At 29.6% G+C, this 12,104-nt stretch overlaps 1 protein-coding gene across 1 annotated transcript; it reads right to left on the bottom strand.

The window, feature by feature from the left end:
• Positions 1 to 4,533: 4,533 nt before the first annotated feature.
• Positions 4,534 to 10,347, bottom strand: LOC107162205 (uncharacterized). The gene is made up of 2 exons (XM_015508994.2): positions 9,788 to 10,347; positions 4,534 to 8,549 (listed from the first exon to the last, which is right to left on the bottom strand). Exons 1-2 carry the CDS (start codon positions 9,798 to 9,800, stop codon positions 6,880 to 6,882), a joined length of 1,683 nt encoding a protein of 560 aa, XP_015364480.2. The 5' UTR covers positions 9,801 to 10,347; the 3' UTR covers positions 4,534 to 6,879.
• Between the last annotated feature and the right edge of the window lie 1,757 nt (positions 10,348 to 12,104).

Here is a 12,104-nt window from a genome sequence, read left to right on the forward strand (position 1 = left end):
ATTTCGCCAGATTTATATTTCTCGATAAAAGAATTTATTGTTAATTATTTTGTTAAATATTATGCTCTATTTGAAATATATTAAATAAAATATAAAGAGCAAAATTGGTACGCTAACCGGAAAATATAAGAGGCGCAATTGGTACACTAACCGTAAAATATAAGAGGCGCAATTGATACAATGACCCTAAAATGTATGCAGCGCAATTGGTACACTGGCCCTAAAATATATACAGCGCAATTGATATATTGACCTTAAAATACAAATTCTGTTTTAGGCGCAATTGGTCCATGCCCCTCTTCGAAATCTTGCACGGCCGTTCTTAAGATTTTCGAGGCTCAGGGAAAAATTAAAATTGACACTTATACCTGCAATAAGTTATGACCACTGACCACATATGAATTATTTGGTTAAAAAATGGTTTTGCTTAAAAATAAACATACCGTTTCCCTATAAAATAGCATCAAACATTTCTCCAAGCCTATTTATATAGGGTTCATCGTCCTGGAAATAAGCAAAGAGCTAGTGTATGACTATCATTACAATGTGATGTGCGGCGGTATTATAACAATTCGATTAGACTGATTTATATGGATACATGCCGGTATTTACGAAATAATAAATATTATTTAAACTCATATACTTAATACATACCTTTAGAGATTTCCTGGTTTATGGGGCTCCAGCACACATGGCATATCACCGGAACAGTGTACATTATATACATTTTTCAAATTAGTTTCGTCTTGTTTGAACAATACTATTAAATTAGCGTTATCGCGTATAAACTGTTTAGGTACTTTTGAATAACTCTGAGCTATATAGACTATATCTACTTTATTATATCTCCCTCTGGAAAAATATTCCCTTATAACGCCTTGCTGTTCCCCGCTAACATCATCCAAGATAAATATAGAGTTTGGCAATACTTTTTCAAGAGTGATTACTTTATCATTCTCAAAAAATTTTAGAATTTTAACCCCGTCTATACCGTCAATTATACGTTTCAGTAATTTATATTTCAGTTGTTCCAGGATTTTAGATTATATATAAACGTTTTCAAATTGGAGTCCGTTTTCATCGACGAGTAGAAAGTATATCAAATTCGTGTTAACACAGCCTAAACTCCCCAATACTAAAGAGCGTATCGTATTTGGGAATAGATCACCATGTCTAAATTGTATTGTATCATCGGGGGAATCAATGTTATAAATTCGAAATTTTTTCTCTTGCTCGGTAAAACGCATTTTCAATTATTACAATTGATTAGTATAAATTCAGATATACTCTCTATGATAAAGTCATACGATGTCTAACGTTCGTAAACGAAAGAACAATAAAGGTTCAGGCCTTGTTAACTCAGTAACAAACTATTTACTTGTACATTTACTGATTTACCCGGTTATAGGTAAGTCACTACACTACATTATTAGACCAATCCTAATTTAGCATATAATTATTTCCAGATTTTCTGGCTCTGATACTAAATTAAAAGAAAGGTTAGCTCACGGTCACGGTGATCGAGGTATAAACAGTCTAGATGAGTTGGCTAGAGCTCATGATAGAAGTAATTCACTAGCTAAAAGATACAAGGCCGATGAAATATTAGAAAATCAAGTTTGGGAGATATTTAAATCTAAAAACAGTGGTATTAAAGAAAAAGCTGCATCCTGGTTGGTTACTATGGCTATGAATATGAAGGCTGTGAATTTAAACAAATGGTTGCAATTGCTAAAAACTCAATAAAAAATAAAATGAAAAAAAAAATTAATAAGAACTTGTCTGACAGCGGCTAAAAAATCGAAAACTAAGAAAACTAATACTCCTAGAATTATACCTATTCCTAAAAAGGGAGGTGTTTTATCTTTAATACCTATTTTTGCTGGTTTATCCGCATTAGGTGCGCTTACTGGTGGTATTGGTAATATAGTAAAAGTCGTGAATGATTTAAAATCTGATAAAAAAACTCCTATTCATTTAAGAAAGGGTTTATATCTCACACATACAAGGGGTTCTTATAAAATCGAATAAGATTAAAGTTTATACCTTGCACCATATAAAGGTGGGTCAGTGGTGAAGAAATCAAAGACAACCACAAAAAACTAATTGGTACCACGTTACCCGATAGAGATATCCATTGAGTTAAAGGGGAATAATAATACGCTAAAATGTGAAATTTTATGTAGTGAATCTAAAGATTTATCTATGCCTAATGATATAGGTGAACTGTTAGATTTTGAAAAACGTATATTATATATTTATACCCATTTTGCCATAGATTTTTTTGTTTTATTTTATACTTTTTAAAAATATTGTGAATTTTCAATTATTAAGATTTTTTTAATTCACCACTATTGTTCTTTCCTATTAGAAAAAAAAAGCTAAATTAGAAAGCGGGTAAGTCGTGGGTGTCGATCTGCTGTACAGTAGGTTACTGTGATGGATGGGATTAAATTTGAATGCAATGATAGGTATCGTCGCATACGAAAAACTATTCTGAACGGAGATGATTTGTCAGTCTAGGATATATTATATTTAAATATTGTCATATATTCTATTTTGAAACAAATATTTTATTTTTCAATTAAGACGCATTTTGCATAAGGCACGGTTAATCAATTAGTATAGTTATCATATAGTTATCATAATTCATAATACCTTATATTATCATAGATATACGAATACCTGGTTTGAGGATAAATCGTTATCATTACGCGATTTCATAAAAATTTAAAACTCAACCGCACAAAACATTTTTCCTATAATGACGCTTCAAATTTTCTCTATAGCTATTTGAAGCAAAACTTTTGGAAAACTTGGTGTTAAATTTTATTACCTTAGATATAAATACAAACAATATTATGAATTTTGAACTACAAAATAATTTGCAAATATTCATGGTTTTGACGAATTTCTGTCAATATTTGAAATTCAAATGCTAATAAAAATTTAATTTGAATTTCCGGTTGACATTTTTTTTGTGATAAACATTGACAAATTTTTAAAGAATCTTGTATTAAATTTTCAAATCTTAGGTATAAAAGGAAAATTTTTTATGAATTTCTAGAATAAAATAATTTACGAATTTTCGTGATTTTTACGTATGTTGTCAAAATTAAAATTTGAATGCATGTAAAAAAAAAAATGTAGCTATATATTTCTTTTATTTTTCAACTGCTATTGCAAAACTATATTATGAGCCTTGTATTAAATTCTCAAATCTTAGAATTAAAAAGAAAAACTTTTATGAATTTCGATCTAAAATGATTTGAATATTGCCGTAATTTTTACGTATTGTCAATATTTGAACTTCAAATACTAATAAAAAAAAATTGTACCTATGTATTCTTATAATTTTATATAATTATAACTTATGAGTTAATAGACACAAAAAAAAACACATCATTGTAAAATCAATACATTCTTCACTTCGTTCAGAATCTAAAAATTGGAACATTTTAACTAGGTACCCCAAAGTTGATGGGACATAAAAAAATTGATGTTCATATACAGGGTGATTCTTTTATCAAACAACACTCATTATTTCAAAAACTATATATTTCTTTAAATATTTTCACGACTACATTTATCAGGTTAAAATTTCATAAACTAAAAGGCTATTTTTTCAATGAATTTACACGTTTAAATTTTCATTTTTCGTTAATCTGTTTACAAGATATAGTCTCCCAAAGTTGGGTGGTGTTTGTGTGTTATAGGTGTATATTAGGTGGTATTTACACACAAACACCATATAATTGTTGCTTGATAAAAGAATCACCCTGTATATTATACAAACAAATCATCGTTGTAAAATAAATACTAGGTAAGTACCTTCACTTAGAATCTTAAAACTTTTTTCAGATAATACATAGAGAAAATAGAGAAATGTAGAAAAGTGTATTACTGACTAAATACTTATTTACAAAAATCAAACCAATCTCAAGTAGCACTGAAAATTCTACAAACAAATAAATATTTTTTAAGGAACTATAACTCAAAATTCCAACATCAAGATAAATTATGAGATTTAAGCAAATCACAAATGGTATTTATTTAGGTAATGTATTGCTTATTTTTCTCTCTAAATATTTTAACATATTTGTACTCAGTTTGCAGTTTAAAAATTGTTTTCAACATATAATCAGTATTTAATTTTAAAACGACTGATAAATATATAAAAGTAACTTGGACTAATTCTGAATTTTTATAAGAACTAAACTAAAACTAAACTAAACTTTATATATTAAATTTAGGAGAGGGTAAATATAAAAATTGGGTGGCTTTAAAACTGAATAAAATCAATTTAAATTTAATAAAAAAGATTATTGATGAAACATAAAAATATATTTAAATTAAATTTAAGTAAAAAGCAATGACAGTCAATGGAATTGTAAAACTATAATTTCTGAAAAGAACATTTCAGTATTAAATTTAGGAGAGGGTAAATATAAAAATTGGGTGGCTTTAAAACTGAATAAAATCAATTTAAATTTAATAAAAAAGATTATTGATGGAACATAAAAATATATTTAAATTAAATTTAAGTAAAAAGCAATGACAGTCAATGGAATTGTAAAACTATAATTTCTGAAAAGAACATTTCAGTATTTATTGCTCTGCACAAATTCCCTGTGAATAATAAAAAATGTTGAACCGATTTCTGTTTATATTTACAAAAAAAAATAAGTATAGTATATGAGTATATAAATCAAATAAAAATATGCATTAACATAATAATAATAAATGAACCGTCAAACTCTAACCAAAGCTGTTAACCATAAAACATAACAAATTATTATATTTGTACTTAGCTATTGTAACAATAATATCACAGAAATGCTTCCCTAAACATACAAAATTTAAAAATTAAATAAACCTTACAAACAAATTAATGTATAAAATAAGGTACATGTCTTTTATGTATTTAAAAATGAATAACTGTTACTTCAAGTTTAATTATACAAAAGTACAATATTACTAGATAATAAATATTGTCACAATTTTGGAAATAATTTTACAATGTACTTGTACTAAATCACAATTTTAAGTACAGTACCTATTTATAAGATTAAGACTTGAATACAAGTTTTTAAATAAAAAATATTTTTGAACACAAATACTGAAACTATAGATGTGTTATAATAAACAACAATCAATAATAAGTGATTATTACAACAAAAAAATTGTTAGACCGCAGGTCGTGATTGAAAACAAAGACACATTTAATAGTAAAAAATATAATATATATAAATAACAAAAAAACTGTCTTAATAATGATTAAGCTCTATAATTTACCACAACTTGTAAGTAATAACAAATAAAACATAAAAAAATATTAGAGAATAAAATTCTTAACCAACTATTATTATTATATTATTATTAAGCACTCATTATACATTATATTTGTAGACATATAAAAATAGTTTTGGTAACAACGGTAACGGTTGTACTCTTATGAACAACAAAAAGGTTAGGTAAACATTAACATTATAAATAATAATGATTTATATATTGTTTGTAAGCGTTAATGAACACATGGAATTAATTTAAATATTTGACACAGCTCAAAATTACAGGTCATTTCTTTCACAGCAATACCAAATTTAGTTTGTAAACGTTAAATAATCTGTAGGACAAATCCAGTAACAGATTTATAATACATAGTATAAAATTAGGTTGCTATTTTTATATTAAATTTGGTATAAAATCATTAAACAAAATAGTAAAAAAAAAATAATAATGAAGCTCTTATATCAATTACAAAATTTAGATCTCTTTGCACGGCAAGAAAATACCTATATGGCTATATCAATATTAGCAAACAGATTACACAAGTTAAATTAAAAATTATTATCTTATGATTTTGTCTTAATTAACATATAACAGGTACACTATTAATACATAAAAAAATACATATTTATATATTCTGTATGTTTACAACCAATTATAGTCACGGTTGTAACAAGTTTATTTTAACACTGTGCAATAACATACATTACACCACTACTATTAATATGTTATTTACAACAATTAGATGTGTAGCACTAGGAACTTATGAGTACTGGTTTTGGTCCCCATTATAACATACATACAAAATATAAAATCAAATTTACGATCTGAAAACAAAAACATAGTTATTATTCCTTTTTTAATATTATCCCAAAAAAAAAAAAAAAAAATTATAATAACATGCCCATAAAAGCAATATTTAAAAACTAAAATGGTTTATTGACCGTGTCATTCTTCTATAGAACATGGTTTGGTATAATATTGACAACGGCAATCTTAATCTTATATCCATAAATTATAATAAACATCATTTACAAAAGATGAAATAGAACATAAAATTATTTAACAAACCACTTAAATATTTATATAAATTATATATATATATATAATATATAATATGTAATAAAATGAATTTAACAATTCTCTGAAAAAAATAACTCTCTGAAATTATTGAAATATAGCACTAACATAGTATGCATTGTTTGAAGACTAGATTATATAAAATATATATTTTTTAACTTTGCACTACGTATTGGCTTTAAAAAGCGTATTAACTGATGACAAGTGGTGTTATTAAATCTATAAAAATATTTGACATAAGGATAAAAATATATCTATATATTATGTATAATATATATATATAAATGTAAAAAAAATATATATTATATTACTGTAGTAAGTCAATAAAGGTAAAAAGTGCAATTGTAGTTTTATATATTAAGTCAAAAATAATTTATTTTTAAAAGGTTTGTATACCTAAAATAAATATATAATCTGAAAAGGTAAATGCATATGAACTACTATTGATGACTGACTAGATAAATATGTATATTATTATAATATATAATTAATGTTTTATTTATGGAACTATTATTGTTGTTGATGAAAAACTTGATTGAACCCTGGTAATGGTGTAGTGCCTGTTTCCGAAGTTTGTCGTAAAAGAGCGGAGAGTATTTCTGATGAAGATGTAAGATATTCACCAACTTGAAGTTGTGTTGGCTCATGTCTAACTACATGTTGAGTAGGCAAAATAGTTGATTCATGACTTGTTAGTACTGAAAGATTAGGCTCAATATTAGTTAGAGTTGAAGATGGTATCAAAGTAATCAATTGAGATAATCCAGGCATTTCAGGGTTTGTTGACTCTTCATAATTATCTGCTAGCTGGTTGGTCAAGGTTGTATCAAATACTTTCAGTTCATCAACTGGATATGACGCTTGAGGTTCATAGCTTATAACTGGTAAATCGACTTCACTGGACGATCCAGCAGTTGGAATAACTGTTTCATTATCATTTTCACTATAATTAAAACTAGTTATATTAGACGAATGGAACATTTCTATTTCTGACATTGTTGAAGAATTTTCTTGTTTTATGAAATCTCCACTAGTAACTGTTTCTGCTACTTTTCTTTCTATCTTATATGGCTGACCACATGTCTCAAGATAAATTGCTTCAACCGATTTACTTTTATACAGTTCAGTTGGTTTTTTTGGTTTTGATTTCTTACTAGCATTGACATTATGACTCTTTTTTATGTGCCGGGTAAGATGATCTTTGCGACCAAATCTTTGCGGGCAAAATTGGCATAGGAAATCTCGCAGGCCAGTATGCACAACCATGTGTCGACGAACATCCTTACCAGTGTAAAAACTACGGTCGCAAAAGTTGCATCGATATTTCTTATCAGCTGGAGTCTTTATTACCCTCGATCCTGAATGTATTTTCAAATGGTACATGAGTTCATCTTTGGATTCAAATACTTTACTACAGATCTTACAGTCAAGGAATCCTTCTTCTACAGAATGTACAGCTATATGTTTACGATAACTAAGCACTGAACTGTACTCTTTTGAGCAACCAGGACGATCACATTGTAAAGTACGTTTAATGGGATTATGTACCTTAGCATGATTTTTTAAATGGTCTTTCCTATGGAATGTTCGATCACAAATTGTACAATGGTATTGACGTTGATCAGAATGTATTAATACATGACGAACTAGTTTAAATTTTGACGAAAAAGCTTTTGAACAATGTTTGCACACAAACGGTTTTTCACCAGTATGTGAATAAGAATGTTGTGTCAATTTACATGGACTTGTAAACGACTTAAAACATACTTGACATATGTGTCGACCTCTCAACATCTGATTGATTCCGGGTTGTTGTTGTTGTGACTGTTGTATAGAAGTACTTGAACTCTCACCACTCTCCGTACTCTCAGCCCCTGTTGATCTTTGGCTATCGGCTATACTCACTGTGCTTTCAGGCTGTTCATGACATTCATCAAACAGCTGACGTTTAACTGTGGCTGGTAATTGTAAAGTTTTTCTGTTCTTTTTTTTTGATTGGTTAGAAAAAGTAGGATCGCTGATTGTAGTTGGGGTGGAAGACAAACATACACATACATTTTGCTGCCCAGTTTTACCTTGAACAGGTTGATTACAATTCGGACATAATTGAAAAACATGTGATCGCAATTGGCGACCTGGTGAAATCTGGACATTGGATTCATTTTTTGGCCATTGACAGTCTGTAAAATAAAAAAATAGACCGTCAACTTACATGGTCCTATAAACAAATCAAATAATTCTTAATATATTTAGACTATTTAAAGTATCAACTTTACAATCTAAATATTCACATACACAATTACTTACCCATTATATAATTAACATTTCAAATCTATCTAACACATAACACTAAAATCATTAATTTAAATAGCAACATCAATTTTTATCATTATTTTATATAAATTATTTTTGGTGTTAATCCATTTTTTATAGTTGTAGTTTTCAATTTTTAGAGTAGTTTAAAAGATAAAACCCTTCTATAATGTTTAGGCAGAATACAAATTCAGATAGTTAATATTAAAACAAGTGTAAGTAAATAACAGTCAGAATAACAGATTTATATAAATTTATTTTTATATTATTTTATAATAAATTCACTTTATTTCCCTGTGCAAATAATAAGTTACTTATAAATTCATAACAAAACTGTATTCAAAATTATGTCAATTATTCTATTTCTACTTAATAGAAATTAAATAAGAAACCAATTACATTTTTTATAAATGTACCAGGCCCATTTAGACATCAGACAGTACCTGTTTAAATTTAAAGAGTAAACAACAAACAAAACATGCTCTGTACAGATACTTAATTAGATCTCTAGTAAAACATAACATACAGCCATCGGCTAAAAATTAGGAAATTTAACAACCAACAGAAAATACTAAATATGTATGGAAATTAAAATCATAGATTTGTGCCCTGTAGGTATAAGATCAATTTTTAGTGCACTCATAAAATTAAATAGGTACAAGAGTAATAACAATAATTCTAAGGAATATTACAATATTAAAATTGTGATTATTTGATGTATTTTTTTTTTTTTTAAACATGTTTAATCTGTATACTATCATGGACAAGCACTAAACTTTAAACGTATAATGTAGAAAATAAAACATTATAACAATATTTAGGACGAAAATATCTCCAATTAATATTTCCTTAAAAAAATTAAACAACTTTTAAAGGATACTTTAATCAATATAATAGCTAATCATATCTATGATGACACTATTTAAGTGCCTTGTCAGTAGCTAGGTAAAGCATTTAATCTAATAATCGACAATAATAGCTAACTTAAACAAGTAATGGCTGTTGGTGTACTTATATTTAACTGGCATTGCAGAATTAGTTTACTATGAAAAAACCAAAAGATTTTTTAAGAAACGGATAATATAAGCAAGCTGGTATTACACACCTTTGGATCCCATACCGAAGGCATATTCCTTGTGTTTAGGCAGTGCGTTTCCCTGTCGGCTTGTGGACCGATGGACGTTGAGTAGATGGATGTGGTATCCAAACAGTTCGGTGCGAGCGAAACGATGACTGGCAACTGATCAAGCGATATGGTAGACCGCGTACCCGGACAACCGCGGGGAGGCCAGACTAGGTTTTGCGAACGGTGTGCGACGGGATATTACCGTCGAACGGCCGTGGCAGCGGAGGAGCAAACGACCACCACACGGGCGCCGGGAGTCTGCTGCTGCTGTCGCTACTGCTGTTGCACAGTTGTTGCCGCTGTCGTTGCTGATGCTGTAGCCGCGGCGGCAATCGGTTGTAACACACGGCGGGTGTCCGTCTCCGGCGCGGCGATTTACTTTCGTGCACCTCGCGATGGCCGTCGGCGATCGTGGCTCTGGTCCGCGGCAAACGATTCTCCGACAGGGACAGGCACCGTGTGATTCGCCGACGACGGAACCGAGCGAGAGAAACACGGACGATTTCGCATTGTTATCAAATGCGCCCTTGAGTAACAGGCATCAGCGGCGGCGGCGGCGGCGGCGGCGGCGGTGGTGGATGAGGATGAGGAGGAGGAGGAGGACGACGGTGGTGCATTGTTTTTGTTTTGTTCTGTCGTTATTTTTTTTCCTCTCTTCTACTCATACTGCGAACAGGCAGATAACGTTCCGAGACCGCGCGCGCACGTTCCGTCCGTAGCAACAGCAGCTGATGTCTGATCGCCACTTGTCGGCTATTGTTCGTTGTCGACATGGTCGCGGTTTTCTTTTTTTGTTCACTGCTCTCGGTAATTATTTCGAGAATTTATTTTTTCGTCTCCTTCCTACGCTCGTTTCACACCACTGTGTCTACACGACCACGACGAGACGTCTTCGGTCTAGACGGTCTACTACCGAATTTCCGGCTGCAGCACAAATCCCCGAGCAAAGAAAATCGAATGGCTTCTATAAAATCTAAAAGTATAAGAACGGCACGAGAACCTATCTAACTTACTGAGATACTGACACAGTAACACGTCCTTTTCTCCTCCGCCGTACCATTAGATAGGTTACTATCTAAACTCGTGTTTGACGAACGTTCATCATGAAAAAGTGAAACTTGAACAAAAGAAGTATCTCATTCAATATATGTCATTAATATTTATGGAATGATCAAAATAAATTTGTTGTTTTTAATCACCTACCGATACGGAATTATACATTTGAAATATATTTTAATTAATTATTATATAGGTACCTACCTACTATAAAAATATAAATTTCATAAACAATAACAAATTTATATTTATATGTTGAATTTTCATTAAATCTTATTTAGCAGCTTAAATGTGAAAATTTTGTTATTTTGTCCCCTACTGAAAAGCTACCTTTGGGCACCCATGCTAATAATAGTTGCTTATCCCAAATTTGTTATAATTCAATAGACATAACTACATAAATTATTTATAAAATGCTCTTAATTTGGCAATTTGTATTATTATTATTATTTTAAAATGTTTCAGCATATCGGGTGCTATTACAAATACATTTACAATTAGGGTTTTTTTTTTTTTTTTTAAGGAAACTTTGCTAACAATTAGTTTCGACAATTATATGATTACTATGATGGTACATAAAATAATATAAAATTAATGATGGAAAATATATTACAAATAAATCAAAATTTTAAACCAGCCTGCAGGCCATGGTTGAAGAAGTAGGTACATAAGTGACAATTATTAGAGTTTAGTTTTTACATTAATATTAATGATAATAATGATATTAGATCATAGTATTATAAGTTTAATATTAATAGTATTGGTTATTCCTCATTTTCTGATGATGAGAGCTCTTAGCTCTTCAATGTCCGGTGGGAGTATACTCCGTCTTAGGGCAGTCGAGGTTATAGCAGGCTATTTTAGGTTTTGCTTCCTAATTGGTATAATGACGGGCGCCGTCCGAGTTTATAAACTTAGCACTTAAAATCTCATAAGTCATATACACTTAATATTCTAAATTCTAAAATATGTCAAACCATGAACTATGTACCTATTAAAGTATTAAAACTTGATAAAACATTTCTAATAGATAATTAAGATAATAAAAATAGGTACCTAGGTACCTAACGTCTTTATCAACTGATATTAAAATTCAAAGAGATTATTAAACAATATTAAAAAAATTCACATTTTATTGTAAAAAAAATTTCTATTCTAAAATCTAAAAAGTTCACGGGGGTTTTGTTTCCCATATCTCTCCCCCCCCCCCCCGGAAGATAACCCTTTTTTGGACGTCAAT

This window comes from Diuraphis noxia, unplaced genomic scaffold (genome assembly GCF_037042655.1).
Source record: "Diuraphis noxia isolate RWA-SAM2 unplaced genomic scaffold, SU_Dnox_SAM2 contig0001, whole genome shotgun sequence".
In the NCBI taxonomy this organism is placed as follows: Eukaryota; Metazoa; Arthropoda; class Insecta; order Hemiptera; family Aphididae; genus Diuraphis; species Diuraphis noxia.